This window comes from Quercus suber, unplaced genomic scaffold, assembly GCF_002906115.3.
Source record: "Quercus suber isolate HL8 unplaced genomic scaffold, Cork oak 2.0 scaffold_224, whole genome shotgun sequence".
Taxonomy (NCBI): Eukaryota; Viridiplantae; Streptophyta; class Magnoliopsida; order Fagales; family Fagaceae; genus Quercus; species Quercus suber.
Window position 1 is genome coordinate 463,865 of NW_027069682.1, and position 24,805 is coordinate 488,669.

General features: G+C 33.4%; 1 protein-coding gene across 4 annotated transcripts; it reads left to right on the plus strand.

Moving 5' to 3' along the window:
- The first annotated feature begins 5,944 nt into the window (after positions 1-5,944).
- Positions 5,945-13,506, plus strand: LOC112002117 (glycine-rich domain-containing protein 1). 4 transcript variants are annotated; one of them, XM_024034273.2, is made up of 8 exons: positions 5,948-6,200; positions 6,301-6,418; positions 7,508-7,888; positions 8,690-8,962; positions 11,216-11,730; positions 11,840-11,964; positions 12,546-12,706; positions 12,791-13,506. In XM_024034273.2, the coding sequence occupies exons 1-8, from the start codon at positions 6,040-6,042 to the stop codon at positions 13,334-13,336; spliced, it is 2,280 nt and encodes a 759-aa protein (XP_023890041.1). In that variant the 5' UTR covers positions 5,948-6,039; the 3' UTR covers positions 13,337-13,506. The 4 variants fall into 4 exon arrangements, with proteins under 4 accessions (XP_065636148.1, XP_065636147.1, XP_023890041.1 ...); XM_024034272.2 differs by having other exon boundaries at positions 5,949-6,200; positions 12,785-13,506; XM_065780076.1 differs by lacking the exon at positions 12,791-13,506 and having other exon boundaries at positions 5,945-6,200; positions 12,541-12,658.
- Positions 13,507-24,805: the final 11,299 nt, after the last annotated feature.

Consider the following 24,805-nt stretch of genomic DNA (forward strand, 5'->3'; position numbering starts at 1 on the left):
TTATGTTAGGGGTAATTCATAATTTTCCGCATAATCTTTGAAACCAAATAATGTCTTCTTCTATATTTTGGAAGTGAGATCCCATTTTCTTCCTCTGTCCATTAAACTTATCAGAATTTTTTTATTCTTGGAATATTCCTTTGTGTAATGTCTAAAAAAGCCTAGCTAATACCAAAATCCCAAAAATACCCCCATAATTAAACCCTAGTAAACACAATCACACACATAATTTTGAATAATAAAAAAAGTTATATTAATGTGCTTGGGTATTATCCCAAATGTAGTGAGTGTTATGACAGGATGATGTTATAGAATCCCACAACCACGTGTTCATGTGCGATTAACTTCTCAAAAGAAATTGGGATTTTAATCGGCAACTCACACAAGATTGCCGAGAATCTATGTGATTAATTTTTTTTTTTGTAACTTTACAAATCTATGTTAATAATTAATAAATAAATTATAGTGGAAATTATATTATTTGGACTACTTAGATAAAATGATTTCTTTTATAAATTTATAAAAATGAGATTCACCAACCTTTTATTGTTGAAATTCATATATAACTTTTTCTAAAAAATAAACTTTCTATATTATTAATAAATTACAAATAATAATATGATATCTTATGAAGTTTTTCGCAAGCTTACACAAAATCCAATATAAGTCTATATATATATATATATATATATATATATTTTTATTTAAATCAAGTCTCATACTCACAATCTTGAATTCATGAATACATTATTTTGTTTGAATTTGATTTATTAAGCCTAAAGTTAGGCTTGAACTTGCCTCCTTTGCTAACTAGACAAACATAAAGTTTTTTTTTTTTTTTTTCCCCTTCTAAACTTGGCTCATTTACATGTACTAGCTTGGAAGACACATGTTACCTCTTGAGCGAGAAAATTAAAATAAAATTCTATTTGAAAAATTATGAAACCATGTAAATAAAATATGCATGTTATATAATGTTAATCTCATTTTTATAAGAATTTTGATTACATAAAGTTAGGGTAGCTATTTCACATATGAATATCTATTTTACTATAAAAGTTTCTTCATACCTAATTGCTAAAGGCAATATCCACTTACTAAAAATATCTAAAAATGATGACGAATATCATTATCTTCCAATAATAATCAACTGAGTTTTGCTAAAACATTGTCACAATATTTAATTTTTTGCAATGAATTAATAATGTCATATGCTACAATTGAAGCTCTTCGTCCAATACCTACAATCATCCACAATGAAAATTTTGTGATATTCATACTCCCTTGTTTATCTTTACATTTTATGAGCATAGGTGTGATGTTTAGCTTACTTAGTTTTTAACAAATACCCATTTTAAGCAAGAAAAGAAATTAAAAATAAATAAATGAGAAAGGCAGTGTCATCGAATTTTCCATTAGCAAAAATCATATGTCTAGAAGATTTAAATCTAACAAACCAATATTCTTTAGGTAACATATAAAACATCTTATATCACAATTCCAACTTTCCAAGCATTACCACCACCTTAAACTCAAAATACATGAAGAAAATATTTGGAATATTAAAATTTATTGGGTATATTTTAGACATTATACAATGAAATATTTTATGAATCATAAGATTTCAATAGGATTTAACTGAGAAAGTAAAGTATGGAGTATTTGCTTGTTTCCAAAATATCAAGAGGAAGATTGCTTGATTTTAAACTGTAAGGGGGGGGGGGGGGATTGTGAACTATCCAAAACATAAAAGATGGAAAGTGTTTTTCCCTATGTTTTTTGTTTGATTTTTGGGAATCTGTTTGCTTTTTTTTTTTTCTTTTTTTTGGTAATAAATAAATAAAAACTATGTTTTTTACTTAAAACGGTGTGTTAAAAAAGAAGCAAAAATACAAAAATTTAACCCAAGAAAATTATGTGTGAAATAGTAAATTTTAGCTCATTAAATTGACAAAAAAATTTCAAGAAATACAAAAAAAAAAAAAAAAAAAAATGCCACAACATTTTCACAAGACCTTTATTTTTTTTTCTGTAGTAGATTCCAGTATGATATTTTTATTATTTTATTTTATTGTATAAGGAACTAACACCTTAAAAATTGAGAAACTATTGTGAAAATTTGTTGTGTATATTTTACTATTTTAAAATTAAAAGACTACCGTGGTAGCTCATATATATAGATATATAGTTTCAAACCAAATTGGGCATTTATAAAGACAAAATATATAACGAAGTCAGAACAAAAGTGGCAACCTTGGGCATTTAAAAAAAAAAAAATGAAGAAGGCAGAATAAAAGTGTCAAACGGTGAATTTTGCCTTAGTGATTGAACAAACCAAAAATTACTGTGGATAACCTATTGGCTCTTTTTATAAACTCTTTGGGTAGCATGTGCTAGCCACATGGTGTCCCTTGATTGAGAAATTTAGGATAGAAATAGTGTAACAATGATTTTTTTGGCTCACATAAATTGATTAAACCAAAAAATTTTAGAGACATAACAAAATATCATAATATTTTTACAATAACTTTATTTTTAGTTGTGGTGGGTCTCAGTCTGATAGTTTATTATTTTATGGTGACCTATAAGAAAATTACACCTTAGTAGAGGTGAAAAATATTGTGACAACAACAAAATTTTCACAATATCTTTATTTTCAATTGTGGTTAGTCCCGGTATAATATTTTATTATTTTATTTTATTTTGACTTATAAAGAACTTACACCTCAACAATTATGAAAATATTGTTACAACAACAAAATGTCACATTTTCACAATACCTTTATTTTAAGTTGTGACAGGTCCCTGTATAACATTTATTTATTTATTTATAAAGCAACTGATAATTCAACAGTTGTAAAAATATTGTGACAATAACAAAACCATCATCTACACTCTTCCTTCATCCTCAAGAAAAAAAATTATAAAAATTGAAATTCACAACAACAATGCCTATGTATATTTGCACAAGTACTATAGCTAAAATGCATTTTGCACAATAAATGCATAAGTTGATGTGAGTGACTTTTTAGGTTGAATGGCAAAATTGGCTCTTATACCATTTTGCATGAGCTGATACAAATAGTCTAAGAAACTTAAGTTGTTCACAAGTTTCTTACACCTAATTGTAAAAAGACAATAGTATTTTGGCTTTTTTTTTTTTTTTGAAGAGCAATAGTATTTTGATTCAACAGTTGTAAAAATATTGTGACAATAACTCAACAGTTGTAAAATATTGTGACAATAACAAAACCATCATCTACTCTCTTTCTTCATCCTCGAGAAAAAAAATTATAAAAATTGAAATTCACAACAACAATGCCTATGTATATTTGCACAAGTACTATAGCTAAAAAGCATTTTGCACAATAAATGCATAAGTTGATGTGGGTGACTTTTTGGGTTGAATGGCAAAATTGGCTCTTATACCATTTTGTATGAAACTTAAGTTGTTCACAAGTTTCTTACACCTAATTGTAAAAATACTATAACAACAAAATATCACATTTTCACAATACTTTTATTTTAAGTTAAACACGTCCTAGCATGATTTTGTGACAATACCAAAATGTCATAATTTTTTCATAAGAGTTTTATTTTTAGTTGTGGTTGGTCTTAGTATGATAGTTCATTATTTTACTATATTTTATTTTGACCTATACAGACTTGACACCTTGAAAATTGTAAAAATATTGTGACAATTTATTATGTAGTATAATACTCCTCAAACAAAACACTATATCACTGCTATAAATATTCAAAAAATAAATAAAAATGGAACCGAACTCAAAAGAAACTGGTATAAAATGGTGATTTGTAGCACTACACATATAGGTGTTAAAAAAAAAAAAAAAAGGGCTACATGTCGTGAAACTGTGAGCTTTTTCTCACCAAATTGACTCAGCTAAAAACACTATATAGACCTGCCGTAGTACATCAAGTTTTGTTTCGGTCTATCACTGAAAAGGAGTCTTGCTTTTTCGTAACAAAATGTAACGCTTGGACTCTCAAAAAAAGACTAGGCACTTGACTAAACCAGAGCAGGTACCGTAGAAAATGTCATTGACACTTTTTATATGGTTAGTAGATACAGATAAAAAATGGAGCAAATCCTTCATTTTTTTTTTGATATCAGCAAATCCTTCATTATGCCCTACAATTTCTTTCATATCAATTTGAAAAAAGATATGAAAATTTTAGTTTATATTGTATATTTTTGTTCTTACAATGTAAGATTGATTCATACATTATATACTAAATAAACATGTACAGTGTTATACATATTTTTTTACTTTATAATATAAATTTTACATTGCTAATACAGTGTAAATTTATAATTACCCAAAAATTTTATATATATATATATATATATATTTTTTCCTTAGACTTTTGCTAACCTAGTGTTTTACTTTATAATATAAATTTTACATTGCTAATACAGTGTAAATTTATAATTACCCAAAAATTTTATATATATATATATATATATATTTTTTCCTTAGACTTTTGCTAACCTAGTGCTTTTATGGTATACATATGATCTTTGAGTCTTCTGACTAATTTTACCTCTTAGTTAAGCTTATAAAAGTTTCTCATAAAATCTAAGTTCTTCAACTTTTTATTTCTTGGGCAAACAGATTACAGATAATATTCTCCTCATCAACATGGACCAGGTAGTGCTACGTGTAGAGTGGGCACCAACTTGTATGGTGAATCACCAGAATTTGATTCATCATAGAATGAAAAGTTGAAGAAGAAAACATGGCCGTCCACATCAACTGTGGGTCATCTTTTTGTATAGTGCTTCCTTACTTCATCACGACTCATGGTTATAGCTGCTACTTTGGTTTGGTTTGGCTTGTCTTGGACACTCATCAATCTCTGCAGCCACATGCGGACATGTGGATTAAATTATTTTTGTGTTCGTAAAACCCAGAAAAAGTACACTGCCTTTGACATAAATTTATTTATTTAATTTTGTGCAGACCACCATATATATATGATTCCACAAGTTGTAGTATATATATGATACTACTAATTAATTAAGATTTATATATTCTGCAGCATAATTAATTTTTGTAGTACATTTTAGAATTTGAATTCATCCAAATTCATTTTTCTCTTGGTAAGAATTATTTGAATTTTACATCATGTTGGTCATTTCACAAAATCACAATATATTCTTCAAACAGCTAGTTATTCTTTTATTTTTATTTTTTATTTTTAATGTAAAAAACATGTTATATATACACACATGCATGTACTCATTATAAATAAATGGCACCGAAATATGGTGTCAAAAAAAAATAATTCATATGACACACACATATGACAATGACAAGTAAAGATAAGCACAGCACGTCTTGAATAATTATAATCAAAGAAAAAATCATTAGGTCTCTTATTAAAAAAAAAAAACCAATTATAAATATTCTTATTATTGGTTGTCCACATACATTCATTATAAAAAGGTTTTGAAAGGGTTACGTTCTTACAAATTTTTAATAAAAATATGGATTTTAAGCTTAAAATAATTCGATTATATTATAAAATTTTATCTTAACCGATACACAAAGACACTTGAACCAAAACAAATATAAATAAATAAATTCAATGATTTGCATAAAATTACCTCACAAGTAATTGTTAAATAAGTGTGTAATGTTTATTTCACCAACACTATTAACATAGAGTGCACATGCATTGTTATTAAATTCATTACCTTTTTTTTTTTTTTTTATAAGGCTTTTAACTATTCTCCTCTGCTCTTGAACATAGTCATTTGTCATCAAATAAAAACACCAATCAATTTTTAATATAAAAACATTACCCATTGCTCAATTCTTAAAAGTATATTAGCCATTGATAAAGCAATGGTATCACCCGAGCTCTTCTTCCTAAAATATACACGAGCTTGCCACGTGGCTAACTATTCCCACCTTAAAAGCCCCCGTATTTATATTCTCTTAAACCAAACAAACCGTCCCATGTAACTCTCTCTCTCTCCTCTCTCTCTCTCTCTCTCTCTCTGTGTACGACATGTCGGAAAGTCGAAACGCCTCCGAAATTTCAGAAGCGGAGACCATACGACTTGGGATTGATCTCGTATTGGCTGCAAGGCGAAATATCGGGTTCTTGAGAGCTGTGGCCGAGTCTCAGTGGCTCCATGAGAAAGCAACCGTTGTTGAAGCTATAAGAAGGTAATAATAAGGTCAACTGTGTGTTATTACACTCATCGTGCTTTTTATTCTCTTTTTATTAAGGTAATCTGATCGGACGGTGTTTGTTTTTGTTTTTCAGGTATGATGAGCTGTGGATGCCGTTGATTTCTGATCTGACGGTGGTGGGGTCAACCACTCCTATGGTTCTTCCACCTCTTGATGTCGAGTGGGTTTGGTTTTGTCACACTTTGAACCCGGTAATTAAACTGCACCTGCATGTGTCTCTGTTTGGTTGCTCAGAAAGCATAAGAAAGGAAAAGAAAGTTGTCATTTCTCTTTTTTAATGAGTAATGGGAAAAAAATAGCTGGAAAGTAACTTGTCATTATATCTTCGTTTGGTTGCTAGTAAAGCATGGGGAAAGAAAATGAAAGTGGTATTCTTTAGTTATTATTATTATTTGTTTTATATGGCGAATGAGAAAAAGTTAAAAGTTTCGATAATGCCGACATTTTGGATACTTGAAATGAAAGATAAAATCTCACTCAAGTGAGCTAGGTACTCCAGGTAGGTTAATAAATACGTTTAGCTTATATTCAGTGAAAGTTATTATTGAACACATTAGATTATGGACATGTGTCCACTCTTAAATACACGTATCCGAATCATAACGTGTCATGTGATAACTTTTATTGGACACAAATCCTTCCCATATGTTTTATCTTCTTATGCTTTTTCCTTTTCTTTCTTATTCTCCAAACAAAATGTTAGATTATTTTTTGAGCAACAACAATATTAATATTCCTAACGAAAATTTTCGGAATTTATTTCATAATAACTATTGAGGGTGCGTGTTATAATCAGTGTGTAGTAAAAATAGTGTATCAAGTATTGCACTATTGCTCCATTTATTCTTTTCCAGCTTGTGATATTTTATTTTATTTTATTTTATTTATTTATTTTTAAATTTTATCCTTAGACAGATGTGAGAATCTCGTTGGCCTGTTCAGATATTATTATATTAGGTAGATAATTTGGTAACGTCACACATATTACAATATATGGAAGAACAGTGCTATTTGCTTTAGGGGGCATTATTTTTTGCACAATGCACACATTTGAAGGATGGAAGCAGATATATTAAATATAGAGAGATAATACTTTTTAATGTTGTGGAAGACATTATTTGTCCATATCTTATATATTAATTTTTACCATCATTGAATATATTTCAAAAGTTACATATGACACTTTTTTTTGTTTTGATTTATTTAGTTTTTTTCCTTTGCCTTGTGACACTGCTTTTTTCTAAGAAGCTTTAATAAGTTGTAAGGATTCTAATTTCCAGGTGAGTTACCAGCAATATTGCGAATCAAGGTTCTCAAAACTCATTGGAAAGCCAGCAATTTTTGATGAAGAGAACGAAGAGTATGCACTGCTTAGATGCCAGAATATTTGGACTCATAAATACCCATCTGAGCCATTTGAGAATGAAACCGATTCAGAAATGCCAATCCCAGTTGTCACAAATGAAGACATTTTGGTGGAAGTCACAAAACATAGATTCTTGTATTCCAAAATTTCAGAGGCATATAGGTCTGAAATTGTGTACTTAATTGCAGCAAGGCAAAGGTACAAGGGGTTTTTGTACATGGTGCAGAGTTTTTGTGATGAGCGTGCTCGTTTGGTGCCTGCCTCAGATATTCTACTAATGTGGTTGACACATCAGGTTGGTTTTCCTATTCATTGGATTTCTCTATGTTATTTTTATATATTTAAAGGAAATGCTAAAGTTATTAACAATTTTACTTAAAAAAATTACAAAGCACGAACTGTTGTGTTAATTAATGTGTACCAATAATATAATAAATAAATTTCTAAATTATTTCTTTTGTGCCTAAAAGTCAATACACATCAATTTACAGATTCTATTAATAAAATTTGTAAATCAATTTAATTTTTTAGTCCATATATATGCCTTTTCCTATGTTGTGTCTTTTGCATGATTAAGGTCTCTCTTCTTATTTTCCACATTTATGGTTTATATGAATGTTGTTTTCCCTTAGGATGCTTTCGTGATTTTTCTTTTTCTTTTTAAACACATAAATCTCTCATCAATTTTATGGTGAAATGATATATAACTAAAGAAGAGGTTTAATTTGGACTTACAGTGCTTTATAAGATTATTATATACTTCGTTATTTGTTCAATCCAAAAAACTATACTATAGATCTCGTGTAAGAACATGTCATAGAATTTTTGTTTTTTAAAATTTCGTAAAAGAAATTTTTAGTAATAGTATTACTCCATAAAGAAAAAGAAAACACACTGACAAAAATGCTATCTCATTTTTGTTGGATTAACTTTATTCGCATTTATTAGACTATTCATTTTGGTATGTGTTCTTTTTGTACTCTCATGAATCATGAGTTATTGCTTTCTATTACTTAATGCTCTTTTTTTTTTCGAAGTCAAAATAAGTATCTCTAATGGGAGTACAATTTTGATTTTGTGGGTTGGAATAAATTAGAGCTACCCAACAGTATATGCAGAGGACTTGAAGGAGATGGAGGGTGATATGGGGAAAGTAGTAACTGTGTGGGAAAGTGTGAAGGAAAAGGAAATGAAAGAGACAAAGATATTGTGGGAGAAAGCATTTGATCAATCTTATGAGAAAGCTGGTGGAGAGGTTGTATTGGATTTGGATAGGGTTAACTTAGTCAAGCCACCAGTTTACTGGGAGGTATCAGATACAGATGTCAACACCAAATACAAGTCCATGCTACCAAGGTTCTTACTAGAGGTCAGTTTAACACACTATTTTTTGGTCTTTTATTTGGTTCTCCTATTTCTTAAAAGATTGTTTTCATGTTGAGGACCACAACTGTTTTCCTAGGCTTACTTTAATTCTTTTTTTTTGTTTTGTTTTTCATGTTATTTTAAGTTACTTCAATTCAGATATTGAGTATAACTTTTTTTTCTTTCTTTCGATTGTTTATTCTTAGATAGATTTTCAACAAAATTTACATTAGACCTTAGCACCAAAGGATCATGCACTACAAAACGCGGGGCCTTTGGGCCGCGTTTTCTTGGGCCGCGTTTTAAAAAACGCGGCCATAGATGTGCTACAGCCCCGTTTTCATAAAACGGGGCTTAAAGACCGGACTTGAAGCCCTGGTTTATAAACGAGGCCATAGCCTTATCCTCCAGCCTCGGTCCTTTTATAAACGCGGCCATAGGCCTATTTTTTTGTAGTGATGTTGGATTAATAAATTTAGAGGGCAGTGATTCTTTGTTTTTAATTTTGAAGTTTTTCAAGTGTGTGATCTGAACTTAGATCCTCTTCTTGCTTAAGGATGTCTTTAGATTTTTACAACCATATAACTACATACTTTGTATTGTTTACCAAGCATTAACCATTATGTAAGGTAATTACTGGTATGATTTAGCAATTTATAGTTGGGTGAAGTACTGTTGCCACTTTCTCTGAGCACCCACAAACCGCAATTATAATTTCTTTCTTGGGTGAGTACTTTCTTTTTGACCAATGCAACATGCTAGCTCTTTTATATATATAAATCAAGCCATGTGATACAAGAAGTTACAAGTAATTTCTACAGTGAGGCAAAAGACCAAAAGTTATTGCTTCATAATGCCGTCTGTGACGAAGATTGGCAGGACTCATGGCAACCTTAAGATTCTTTTCATTGTACCAATATTTTATGCACTTGATCTATTAACCATCACATGGTATTCCACTATTCCTATTCCTATTCCTATCTATTGCTCATCTTGACATGATGGTGTTGATTCAGAAAGATTTGGTAATCATGGGATAATTAATTTCACTAATAAATCCCATCGACAGGAAAAGCCAAGTTGGCTTGATGCCACTAATGGGCCCAACTTATAAAAAAAATAATTAAAAAAAAAAAAACCCCAAAATCGACATTCCAATATAAAAATGCTATCCTCATTTAAAATATTTTAGGACAGAAAAAAGTCTTTCAACATCATATAATATTAATATACTAGTTAGGAGAGAACAAAAACAACATACTTAAATTCTTATGGGGATTTAAATGGTAATTTCATTTCTTATGATGTTCAGGTTGTGGGCTTTTTTCTTCTCCCAAAAAAAAAAAAATTGTGGGCTTTTTGCCATCCAGTGGATATGGCCACAAATAGTGGGCTAACAAAAGGCAACCCTAAAAGCCCTATTTCAATGTCAAGGGTAGAGAAAGGAAAGGTGCTTTAGGTTTTCTAGATGGGCCACTTGTTCTAAAACAGCATCAGTTTTGTGTAAGCTTGGGCTGGTGCCATTACCTGAAGTTCACCATTCTGTGAATTGCAGAAGGGATAATCAATTTTTCACTGTGCAATTATTACAGAATTCTACTTTTTATTTAGTAAACCAAAGAGAAAGTGCCTTCAGTATAAGTTGGGGTCAAACTAAAACCACATTAAAGGATTTGAGAGTTTCACAAAAATGAGGTGAGTTAATCTTAAGATGAAAACATTTCAATATTTATTGATTCACTGGAAGAGTGCTGAAGTAATGAAATATATTTCTTTCTAATAATTTGACAATGTTGTAAAATATATATCTTCTAGATATTTTCATCTTCATTGGGAAATTTATGAGAATAGTAACTAATTTAATATTGGTATGCTGATTTTGGGATTTCTTTGTTGGGGCTTACATTCTTGATTCTTGCAATTGAATCCCAACACTTCAACATGTTGCCATGGGTTTTAGATGGTGAATGAAGTTCGGTAAAATTTAGTTTAATTTAACAAGATTTTTCTAATTAGAATTACTTTCATAAGCAAGCTAGTTAGAGGTAATTCACTTGGGAAAGCCAGCGTCATATGAGAGCTTTTGTTATTTATTAGGGAGATTCATGTTTTCAACAAAAATCAGCTCCAATCAATTGAGTTTTTGTTATGAAATTAGAGATATTTCAATCCAAGTATCCTTTTTTTTTTGGGTACCAAAAGATACGTAGAAGCACTTCTTGTTTGTGTTAAACCATCACTACTATTTTAAACACAGGTCTGTGTGTTTGTAAGGCTCAACTCTAGGATGAAGGCAACAGAACAGTCAAGTGAAGTCCTCCGCCTTGGTATGTTAAGATGTCACAGGGAGTTGAAGCTTAAAAAATCCATCTCCAACTGTCAGTATGATTCATGGCAAAAAGCTTGGCATCTCTATTGTGAGTTTGGGACCAAGGGAATTATACTTAAGCTACATCACCGCGGTGGCCACTGTTTCAAAGGAAGTAGCTTGCAAGAGACTGTTACATTCCATTGGAATGATTTACTAAGAGCATCTTCTTTAACTCTGGAAAGAGGAGTTGCTCAACAATTGAGAATTCATGCTTCAATAACTCCTCCAGTTCAAGCGCCATACTTGTTGAAATGTGTGCCTGACCGAGTCACTGATGATTCAGGGGCCATGATATCAGACGTTATTCTCAGAATGAATAGGTATAGGCCTCAAGAAGGGCGTTGGTTGTCTCGGACTGTTCTTGATCATGCAGGGAGAGAGTGTTTTGTCATTAGAATAAGGTAATCTTTCAAACCTTGAAGACAATTTTGGTACTTTTGAGAGAATATTATGAATTTAAGATGGCATTGTGTCTGTTACTTATTGACACAATTTGAACACAACTTGTAGAGTGGGAGAAGGGTTTTGGAGAAGAGGAGGTGAAGCTCCCAAGGCTGTGAAATGGGAGGATAGGATAATAGAGATACGAGAAGGTTCATGGTCTTATGTTGCTGATTCCATTGGAAGAGCCCCTGGTATGTATAAAATTTTCAGTTAACTAGTTTTTAACAAGGTGCATCACATGTACCTGGCTGAGATTTGATGCAAGAGCAGAATCTGACTTTCTGAAATTGAAGAGTAAAAATGCAGTCTGTTTGGCAACAGCTCTAATCCTTTTACCTTAATTAAAGTACAACTATACTTTAATTGACTTTCGGCAAATAAGCTTTATATCATTATATAGCCACTAAAAAAAAGAAAAGATAAAAGACTAGTAAAAGAAGATTCAAAGCTTTTATTTCTTTTCTTTCCTTGTCTGTCTCAGCACCCAACTGGACTATAATAAGTCACTAATTATAACAAATGAAAGAGTTAGAAAAACCATCATGCGTATGATTCACAACATTTGTGCAAGGACAACATAAAATTTATGCCTTTTCTTATTAGGAAAAATACATGAGAAACAGATTTTTCTGTTACTTTTACCAAAGGTGTGTGACAACCATCTGACATTGGTTTCTTAAGAAATCATATATGTTTGTGCTAGCTCTTCTATTCATCTTTAAGCTCAAATTTTAAACATTTTTTTTCCTGTCATTGTTGCCATCTAGTACAGAGAAAGTGGTAGGAACGGCAATGCCAAAAGAACCACCAGAACAATGGAAAGCTGCATGGAAATTTTCAACAGGAGATGAACTAATGATAGGGTGGGAATCATCTACATTTACATCTGGCTTTAGTTTCTGTCTGAAAAATCAAATGTCTCCAGAACCATCGGTAGGGGGAAATTTATTTTTTTCTTACAATCATGGTTATCTTAATATTTTGGTGGATAATTAGATTCGAAACCATTAGTCACAGGTGAAGCTATTGAAAGGGCGAAAAATGCTGTACCAAGTAAAGAACATCAAGTCAGACTGGAAAGATGAAGAAAGCCGACTCAAGGATGAAGCAGAAGAAGAGAAAGAGGAGGATGAAGATGAAGAAGGGTTTGTAACACTGGTTAGATTCACAGAGGAGAACCCAACTGGAAGAGCAACAGCTCTTTTAAATTGGAAGCTATTGGTAGTTGAATTATTGCCTGAAGAGGACGCAGTATTGGTTCTTCTTCTATGCATTTCGATACTCAGAAGTGTATCAGAGATGAAGAGGGAAGATTTGGGATGCTTGTTAATTAGGAGAAGATTAAAGGAAGCAAACTTTGGAGCTAGAGATTGGGGTTCTGTAATACTTCATCCTTTTTCATATTCCTCATCTATCACTTCACCTTGTATTCAACCTTGGTATTGGAATTCCAAGGCAGTGATTGCATCAGACAGAGCAGATCACATCACAAGGCAACCGGCTTCGAATTACTCGCCAGTAGAAGGTGGTGATAAGTTGTACAAGCAAGGGATTATAACATGAGAGGATGAGCATTGGTTTTTTGCATCAATAATTTATAAATTAATGGGTGAAAGGTATAGAGAATTTTGCATTGATAGTGTTCATTACCTGTGTAGGATTAGTTTAGGAAGCATGTACACTCCTGCCATCTGAATTAAAGAGATTTGATCCTGCATGTGCATTTTGCATAAGGAGACCCTTTTGAACATATAACTTGCATACGACTTGTTGGTTTTACTGTCCCTAACCTAGCAGCTTTTGGCTTAATTGAGTGGAAAATATGCTATTAGAATAACGGATATTAGCCAGAAGATTGTTTTGTGACATGGGACGGGATTCCCACAGGCAATTTGATTTAGGGTGAAATAGATTAAGACATTTGGCCACACCGAGTGAATGAGTGCGTAGAGCTTTGCTTTTGAAGTTTTTTTTTTTTTTAAAAGATAATTCAATATTTAGGAAAAGATAAGATTTGAACCCTGTGAAACATTCGCTATAATGGTAAGAATAATGTTAGGAACACATAAAATGATATCACTTCTATCACTCATAACTCGACAATAAACTTTTTTACGTGAGTGATAGAGGTGTGATAACATAAATGATAGAGGAGTGATGGCACACACTCTGCCATGGGAAATGTCTTGCATGTGTCGGTTCTTCAGTTATTACTCTATTCATATATCTCAAGTTCTACAAACAAATCGACAATAAAAAGGACATCAAAGTTTTTTACCAGTTGGCAGAGAAATTTTGCCTTGACTAGCTAGGTGGTCACCTTAATGATTTATGTGGAAGTTCTATTAGTATTAGCACATGAACAATGGAATATTAATTAAATAATGGCACATGAATGTTTGAGACGTTGAGGCTGATTATTGAATGCAGCGCCGCTTTAATATAGTTTGAGGCTCAGACAATAAATTTAAGAGAGATATTTTAATATTAATTAAATAATCTCTATTTAAATATTTAAATTATATTTATAAAAAAATCTTCTTATATTTTGAGATATAAAATTAATAATTAATTTTTTTTTTTAGATTTATTAACATCTTCTTTGTTAATGGTGTCTATTTACAATACTGGTTTGTAAAAATATACCTATTTTACACTCTAAAGTACTACTTTATTTATTTTACCAACTCATTTAATAATACACTCAAAATCACAATTCTTATTTTTACATACAACCTAATAAAATAACTATAAAAGAGAGAAGAAAAGGGGAAGAAAAAATGTATAGAGAATAAATGAAGGAGAGAGAAGTGAATAAAAAAATTATACAACCATGCTTTAGTAGTTAGTATATTTACCAACTCACTATAGCATGGATGTAAAAATATTTAGATATACACACTCGGATAAAGTAAGTTTTTTATATATTAATATCACTTTTGTTGAAAATATAAAAAAATTATCAAAACAATTAATTCTCATTTTCTTTTCTCATAAAAAGTTTTTAAAAATATTTTTTAAACCAATATCCTTCAACTATACCTTTTTCCTTACAATTTTAGGGTCTTTTTGAAGGTCAGGAAAGAACACAAAGCCTGCTTGATTTTTTTTTTTTTTTTTTGAAAATTAATAGTAGTATTAATTATCATCCTACCATTTTTAGGAATTTTTGTACAATTTGGGTCTTCTACTTTTTAAATGGCGGACCTTAAAACCTTTATGTAAAATTTGAATGATGGGGCCTTTGGTCGAAATCTAAGTGGCCCAAGTCTAGACTTGGTCATGGGTTAATGATATATATATCATATATGACAAATTCAAAATGTTGAAATGTATGGTCAACAAAAAGGAAAGTATTAAAATGCCCCAATTTTATTCTTCTGTAAATATCTTTGCCATCAGAAAATTGACCCAAACGAGAAAGCTCTAGCAGTATTAATGTGGTAATGTCAACACTTTCCAGGCTGAAACATGTGAGATACTGAGAACTTGGGTGAATCATGAACAGGTTAATTATTTCATGGCATATTGGCATGTGAGCTAAGGTAACCATTTCATGCTATGTGACGCAATTGAAAATATTGGTGGCAAGAAGCCAAGAATCCTAACTTTCTTCAACTGATGGTACTTTTTTTCCCGGTTTGAAGAAGTGCGTCATGATCTCCATTTCGGATCCTTCCTAGAAATTTCAATAAGAAGATTGGTTTTTTCATTTTGCTTACAACAAGTAAGGGAGAGGATTTAGCCTACATTTTCTCCATGTGAAAATTGGATAATGTTACTCAAATACAATAATCTTGGCTAAGAGGAAGATCGACTGGTTTTCCTTTTATTGTATTAAGTTATAAGATGCCGGGTATAAAATTGGTTTTTGGTATCAAAGTCTCAAATACAGAAAAACATATAATATGAGGCACATCCAAACCATCATTTAATAAAGAAAAACTGAGAATGTGGGTTCCAGTTCGGAGGTGGCGGCAAGTGAAGCTTAGGGGTTCAATTGAACCCCCCTGAGTTGCCCAAAAAAATGGAATTATGTATAATAATTTTTAAAAAAAATTAAAAAAAAAATTGATCCTTTAAAATAAAATTTTGAACTCCTGACCCAAATTTTTTTTTTTTTAAGTCCAATTGAAATTAAGCTTGAATATGATTCTTTTGATAATATCTTAGCTTTTTTAAACAGGAAATGTTACACTAAAAAACAATTAAACAATTAGACAAAAGTAATTCTAAAATGAAAGTTCAATATGTGTCTAAAACACCCTTGAACGTTTAGACCCCAAATTATAAAAATACAAATTAAAGTTTTATATCAAACAGTTAATGTGTGGAACATGATAACAAGCTTATAACAGAATTGATGAACAATCTAAGCCAAATATAAACACATCCACAGCAGTAAATATAAGGCAAAGATAAAGAGAAGGAAGATGCAAACACATGGACAACACGCGATGTGTTATCGAAGAGGAAACCGAAGTCCTCGACGTAAAACCTCTCCGCCACCCTCCAAGCGGTAAATAATCCACTAAAGAATGTAGTTGGAATACATGAACAGTAAAAGACCCTCCAAGCCTAATCTACCCAATTACCTAAACCCTCCAAGCTTCTTGCTCCAACGAGGTTATGCCGAACTTATTTCTTCTTTAACTTCCTGGATTCCGCTACTATATCATAGCATCGACCAATGTATATTGGTTCCTTCCAAACTGCTTTCCTTGGCACCAAATGAACCTTCTTACAGACGTGGGTGTGGTGAGATAAGGATTTGGCTAAAGGCCTCTCAAGAATATAACAATGGAGAAGAAGAGAGTAGAGGAATTTGTGGAGTCTCTAAGGTAAAGATTGGGGATGAAGCAATCTTGTTTTTCTCTAGGGTTTCTCTCACAAAATTCTCTCTGGAAGTTCTCACAATTTGGTGGGTGTAAGGGTCTATATATAGTGGTGTGTGTTTGGAATACGAAGAGTCATTTTTTGCCAAACAAGGCTGATTGGCGGCCTGACCTCGCGGCTTATCCAAGTCGCGAGTTCAAATCGCGACGTAACGGCCTAGCCAGCCTGGGACTTTTGTCCTATAGTGCGACAGTTGGCGCGACCCTTTAGCTTCCTTGTGTGCTTCTCACGTGCCTGCTTTTGGCGGCTTGCCAGTCGCGAGTCAGCCGCAAGTCCTAGCCACAAAACTCTGCTTCTTGCACATACTTAAACTTTTCTTCACACTCTCTTCACACACTACCCTTACATGAATCCCACCTAAATGCAGGGTTACTAAGTGCTTAAATTACAAGCAAATTGGTACAGAATAAAGCCAACAAGATGGTTGATAAATTTCAACCTTACAATCTCCCCCTTTGGCTATTCCGTGACAAAACCCTAAAACAAACTCTAGACTTAACGCGTGAGTTGGGAACAGTTGGAAAACTCACTCACACCTAACTCTAGAATCTGTGAAGCTTTAGAACCATAAGAACAAGTAACTCCTAAAACACAACAACACAATAAGTTCATTGTATGCAAAAAACTTGTAAAGCAAATAGAACAAGCACAATGGAGTAAAGTAATAAACCATGGCAAGAAAAAAACATGCAATCACTATAACCAAGTGATCACAATGCTCATTCACACTTGGAATGAACATCCGAACATTCAAGATGATAAACACAGGGCAAATCACTTGAATGACCAACACTCAACCAATGAACAGTATAAGATGTATGTGCATCTAGGAAAAATCCTACACGGGCACAAGAGTGACAGTACTTAAAAAAGAATGCATAGCATTAGGTTAGAAGTACTGATTTAACAAAGCACAAAGGCTGCATAAAGCATGGCACAAACCACAAAAGCCTACAAGTGTGCATACAACCAAACCCTTAAAGCTTACATAAGCAACATGGATACAAATCTTAAACAAAAATCTTAAAACCTACAAAGGTAGCAGGTACAAACCAGAAAACAAAACAGAACATATGCTGAATTAACATCATATTATATCAACTGAATAATATCATCAGTATATAAATGAACCAAATTGTTAAAAACATTCAAGAGATATGAGTTTAATCCAAATAAACAACTAACACCACAGAGTTTTAAATTAGTAAAAACAGCAAAAAGCCAAAAAAAAAATCAAAGCTATGAACAAAACATCAAGTGATAAAGAAATCTCCCCATTTTACTATGCTTTATATCTCCCCCTTTCTATGTGCATCTCCCCCTTTTTGTCAGGAATAGCTAAAGGCTATCGTCAAGCTTTTGTTGTATAACATCTAGCTGAGTCTCGATAGTTGTGAGTCGCATCTGAGTTTGATTATGAAAGAAGTTGAGAAGCCTTTCTAGATCAGAAATCTGATGAAACGCATTCTCGATGAAGTAACTTTGCTTGGGCATTTGAAATCTAGGAGGAACAGACGGAGTCCCAGTTGATTGAACAGGAGTAGCTGTAGCATGAGCAGTTAGAGATGCATGTGTGGATGGCTCACACTTAGGTTTCGTGGAGGAGTAACTCTTGCTTGCTTGGAGAGAGTATTGGGATATTGGTCGAGGACGAGGCAGGAGTCTCTCATCTGATGAAGGACTAACACCTTCACTAAGAACAATCTTCATGACTAGACTATAGAATAGAAGAATTGTTCGTGTTGCTGAACGAGCCGATGTTTTCCCAATGATTTGGAATATATGAGCACAGATGTCAATCAGTGCACCAGTAATGAGGTCACACAGGAATTTAGCCCTTCCAAGATTGATGAAGGTAGTATTTGATAGTGGGTAGAGATTGGAAAACATGATCAGCTTTAACGTTGTCATTTCAGGTGAAAACAATGCAGTGCTTATAAATGATCCTGTGCTTCCCACTTTATGTTCATTCCCAAGAACATGAAGGATGTCTTGTGCCTGAAGTGCCCAGTCATCGTATGGAGTTCGATCCACATCTTTTGGTCTGGTGATGTGAAGAACTTTAGCAATATAATCTGCATTTATGGAAAATTCTTTTCCTCGTACCCAGTATTTCAGCTAGACTCCTGTGTATCTGGCATTTGAAAAGAATTCCTTGACCAATTCTTCAGATGGATCCTCAAAATTTCCAAAAAGATCAGCCCAATCTCTTTCTTCAAAAATCTTAGGGATAGATGTTGTCCCTAATGTGTCAAACTTGACAACTCTTTCCACAATGGGAGAAGACTCTTTGAAGATGTCTATGTAGGTCTTTGAGTCAGTAGGAGTCTTGAATCTCTTAATGGTAAAGTTCTTGGATGACTTAGACGATAATCGTGTGCGTTTAGCAACCGGAGTTGACGGATCATCAGTTACAATACCTTTGCCTCTAGATGAACAACAAGTTATTTGCAACAAAATCGACACATAGAAGAGAACCAAAATACAATACCACAAGAAGCAAACATCAGAGTGATTAGTTTCAGTTAAATAGTGTGACGAGATTTCACAAAATCACAACAACAGTAACAACTTAGAGACAAAAAGGCAATATGTAACACAAAGACACAAATGATGAAAATGCCTAGACTAAGATACGAATGGAGCAACACATTCATGAACCACAGTAAATAGCACAGTCTCTCAATAGATAGAAACATGAAAACGCACACATATAATGAGAACTAAAGTAACGGCAAGACAAGAACAACAAAACACAACATTCACAAACCCTCAAACAAAGTTCAAGCCCATGAAAACTTCAACAAAACAGAAACACTACACAAAGCCATTCTCAACATTTTAGGCAAACCCATTTTAGAACACAATATATTGCAGAACACAGATGCAATATTCAAATCAAGAGACCAAAGATCAAAACAGTAAGAATGAAGTAAATGAAGGAAAACCCATACCTTTTTCTTGGTGTTTGATGAAGACATGATGCAAAAATGGAATCTTTTTCAGTGAGACTCGAAGTGTTTAAGAGAGAGAAATGAAAAAGACAATGAATAGTCACTGATATTCGAGGGAAAAACTGAAAAATAATTTTTAAAAACTGTCCATAAAACGCAAAACACGCGTTTTTCACGATTTGATTAAGTCTCTAGTCAGTCGCCAGGGTAAGCCGCGAAATACTGAAGGCCAAGATTTTTAAAAAAATCTTCTAAGTGTTTGTCATGACTGGAAGATCTACCCACGAGATAGTCGCCAGGAGAGCCGCCAAAATCTCTGTGTACCCCTTATGACTGGACCTTCCACCCACGAACAAGTCATCACATTGAGCCGCGAAAACCACAAAAACTCAAATTTTTGAAAATTTTCTAAGTCTTTTTCGTGACTGCAGCCTTGACTGGCTAGTGACCCACGAAAACTCTCAGAGTGAGCTTCGTGACTAGAGCATGCGACTAGACTTACCCGCGACTGAGTCACCAAAAACAGGGCAACACTGTTTTTGAAATTTTTGACATTTTTGTAAAAACAAAAACACTTTCCAAAAACAAACTAAAACACTCAAAAATCTTTTTGTGTTTGATCAACAAAGATTGAGCTTGTGAAAACACATTTAATCAAGTACAATCACACAAATGAATGTGGCATTCATTGAAAATAGATTTGTGTGTTGTGTGTGGATATCAAAAATGAGATAGTCTTTAGTCTGATGTGAAGTTTTAATGATCAATTCAATCAAAGCATACACAACTAGCACTAAATAATGTGATCTATCTCAATTATAGAAACATACATATATGACCTCCCACATGCACTTGATAACAATTCTTTGAAACTTTTCATTTGGCTCCATATTTAACATATCATTTGCACTTTTTGAGCAAAGAAAATCTCATTGTGAGATAGATGCTTGAAATTTTTGATATTTCAATTGATGTGTTAGCCTTTGACTTTGTTGGCATCATACATTTTATTTTTGTCACTTTCCCTTTTTCCTAGTCGAATACTAGTATGTGCGACAGACTTTTGCAGCTATATATCTCTTTTCATTTAAAGATTTATATATAGAGAACTCGTTTAAGCATAAAAATAAAAAGTGGGAAGATATATAGGCATGAGTCTATGCATATCTCAAGATCAACACAACCATTCACTAATCATTCATGACAAGCTTGAAGATCTATTTATAACAGTCACATAGATTTCAAAATTTTTTCCACAATGATATAATTGCAAGAGAGACAAGCTAAGCTCGTTAAATGCACAAAGCCATTAGTACAAAGGTACAAGGCAAAACATGCTTTGAGACTAAACTCAACAAAGTCGATCAAACTTTTTGAATTTTCTACTTTTTATGTGTTTTTGAATTTTTAACACAAAAGCAGTAAAAGATTGATCAAAAACATAACAAACAAAATGTAAAAACATTTGAAACAAAGACAAACACACACACAAAATAACAACCTAAATCTAGCAAGAAGCACACAACCAAGCATATTCACAAACATGAGAAGTATTGATACATGGACATGTTGTAATGCTTATGCATGAGTACCCTTTGTCACCCACACGTCACGTGCGTTTGGGGTGATATCCTTGATGGATCGGGTACGAGAGTTGGGACTGTCAAACCTTCGTGTGAAGCTTTCTAGGCAGTTGGTGAAGGCATCGATCATCTTCATCACATCCATCATTCCTGGATCACAGTTTTGACTTCGTGGTTGCTCACCACCCCAAGACCTCATGTCATTTCTTCTTCCTCATGACCAAGGTGCACTTGCATTGTTGTCTGCTCTTAGCTTTTGACAGTTGGGTCTAGTATGTCCTTACAACCTTCAATAGTGACAAACAAAATCCGTTCTAGGACCCTGTTGTGATCTTGGAACAGATCTCCCTCTAACTCCATATCTGGCTTCTAATTGATTGCGGGACTTGTTAACTACCCGTTGATCATTCACATTCTTCTTCCTTTCAGTCTTAACTTTCTCAGGAATAAGTTTATCCACAGTCGTCTCTTTAGCCTTTACAAACTTCACTTCTTTGGTGACCTTGGTTGACGAGCTACTTCCTCCGGTGTATCCCAACCCGGACTTGTCTGAAGAAGGTTTTTGTGATGAAATAACATCTTCTAACTTCTTGGAAGAGACTCTTTCTATCTTGGCATGAGCTTGCACTACCTCTTGCTCAAGGAATCTCACTTTTGTGTAAGCTTCTGATAGTTCATCATTAAGTGCTTCAATCTCACACTTTGCTTCCTTGTATCTAACCAGTAGGTTTTTGTAATCTTCCTCAGCTCTCTTCATCTTCTTCACAGCCACCTTTGCCACCTTTGTATATTCACCTGATTTCTCAAGAAGTAAGGCGTAATTCTTTTGAAGACTAGATGTATCTTCTTCTTCTTCAACCTCTGATTCTTCAACAATCTCAATAGACTCCAAAATCAGAATATTCGCCAAGTTCCTTCACAAGTAAACCCAAATCATCCGAGGACTCCACATGTGCAATGGTCATGAATGCAGAGTAGTTTCCTTCTCCGTCGCAACTCTCTTCAGAATTAGAACTCGAAGAGTCTATATCACTTAGTGTTATGGCATATGCCTTGCCTTTCCCTCTCAAGAAATTTGGACACTCCTTCTTGAGATACCCATGGCCATTGCATTCAAAACACACAATGTTTGAAGGAAATTGAAAATCCTTCCCCTCTTTCCTCGTAAGCTCTTTCCTATCACCTCTTGAAGATGAAAATTTCCCTCTGTTGAATGGTTTCCCACTGTTCTTTATCTTCTAAAATTTGCGGAAGTTTTTCGCAAGATACGCTACTTCCTTCTCCACTCCATCTTCTTTAGAAGGATCATCTATTCTTTCGGTGATGGTTTTGAGAGCAAGCGATTTACTCGTCTTGTGAGAAGGCAGTCCCAGCTCATACGTTTGGAGAGACCCTATCAACTCTTGGATTTTGATCTCATCCAAGTCTTTACTTTCTTCTATGGCTGTAACTTTTGCTCTAAAACTTTCAAGCAAGGACCTCAATATTTTTCTCACCACCTTAGTATCTTCAATCTTCTCCCCAAGATTAAGTTCAGCAATTTCAATTTCATTGAGCTTCCCATAGAATGAATCAAATGGTTCATCATCACCCATCTTGAGCTTTACAAATTTGGTGGTAAGTATTTGGAGCTTTGTGTCCTTAACCTTCTTTGTACCTTCATATGTAGTCTCCAAAATCTCTCAAGCTTCTTTGACTATGGTCATATGAGAGATCCTGTGAAATTCATCAAGAGACACACCACAAAAAATAGCATTTAAAGCTTTACTTTTAGCATTGGCTGCCGCAAGAGCTGCCTTATCCCAAATGGATTTGGCTGCCTTTGGCTTAATCTAACCAACCTCAACCACATCCTAAACGGTATTATCTATAGAACATAAAAATGCTCTCATTCTGACTTTCCAGAAAGCATAATTGTTCCCATCAAAAAATGGTGGAACATTGAGCCATTGAGACCGGTCCATCTTAAATAGGGTCAAGGATCACACTCAAGTATTTAAACCACAGCGAGTGTACCCGCTCTGATACCAATTGAAAGTTCAATATGTGTCTAAAATATCCTTAAACGTTTAGACTCTAAATTATAAAAATACCAATTCAAACTTTATATCAAACAGTTAATGTGCGAAACATGATAACAAGCTTATAACAGAATTGATAAACAATCTAAACCAAATATAAACACATCCACAGCAGTAAATATAAGGCAAAGATAAAGAGAAGGAAGATGCAAACACACGGACAACACGCGATGTGTTATCGAAGAGGAAACCAAAGTCCTTGGCGTAAAACCTCTCCGCCGCCCTCCAAGCGGTAAATAATCCACTAAAGAATGTAGTTGGAATACATGAATAGCAGAAGACCCTCCAAGCCTAATCTATCCAAGTACCTAAGCCCTTCAAGCTTCTTGTTCCAACAAGGTTTTACCGAACCTATTTCTTCTTAAGCTTCCCGAATTCCTCTACTATACCATAGCATCAACTAATGTATATTGGTTCCTTCCAAACTGCTTCCCTTGGCACCAAATGAACCTTCTCACAGATGTGGGTGTGGTGAGATAAGGATTTGGCTAAAGGCCTCTCAAGAATGTAACAATGGAGGGAAGAGAGTAGAGGAATTTGTGGAGTCTCTAAGATAAAGATTGGGGATGAGGCAATCTTATTTTTCTCTAAGATTTCTCTCACAAAATTCTCTCTGGAAGCTTTCACAATTTAGTCGGTATAAGGGTCTATATATAGTGGTGTGTGTTTGGAATACGAAGAGTCAGTTTTTGCCAAACAAGGCTGATTGGCGGCTTGTCCAAGTCACGAGTTCAAGTCGCGACGTAACGGCCTAGCCAGCCTAGAACTTTTGTCCTGTAGTGCGACAGCTAGCACGACCCTTCAGCTTCCCTGTATGCTTCTCACGTGCCTACATTTGGTAGCTTGCCAGTCGCGAGTCAGCCGCGAGTCCTAGCCGTGAAACTCTACTTCTTGCACATACTTGAGCTTTTCTTCACACTCTTTTCACACACTACCCTTACATGAATCCCACCTAAATACAGGGTTACTAAGTGCTTAAATTACAAGCAAATTGACACGGAATAAAGCCAACAAGATGGTTGATAAATATCAACCTTACATAAAAAATAAAAAAAAAATAAAATAGACAAGGGGTATGAGACAGGGGAGTGATTGAGTGAAGACAAATGCAAATGTTAACACAACAAAAATTTTCTTAATACAATTATAAAGGCCACTAGTTGTCAAAGTTGAGTTGAATTGGTAAATAAAATAATTGTAATGAGTAAAGACATAAAATAATAGATAAAAGCATATCAAGCAATAATAATTAAATTTCAATTATAACAACAATGATTAATATATTTATTATATTAAGAAACAATATGTCAGTTCGTTTAAACCCCTGTAAACCAGATTGTTTAACCTAATTAATTAACTAAGTTGTTATTTAGGTTTATTATTCAAATCTAGGTTAAACACAAACAATCATATCACTAAGTGCAGAAAAATAAAGAAGACATCAATATAATAACCCAGGAAAACCAATGAAACCAACAGTTTCAAAGTAAAAAACCAGGAGAGAATTTAACCTAAACT

Bases quoted from the DNA above. Each gene is read 5' to 3' on its own strand.
- LOC112002117 (XM_024034272.2), top strand. From the start codon at position 6,040: ATGTCGGAAAGTCGAAACGCCTCCGAAATTTCAGAAGCGGAGACCATA. The intron at 6,201-6,300 runs GTAATAATAAGG...TTTGTTTTTCAG, and splicing joins GTTGTTGAAGCTATAAGAAG to GTATGATGAGCTGTGGATGC. The intron at 11,965-12,545 runs GTATGTATAAAA...CATCTAGTACAG, and splicing joins TTCCATTGGAAGAGCCCCTG to AGAAAGTGGTAGGAACGGCA.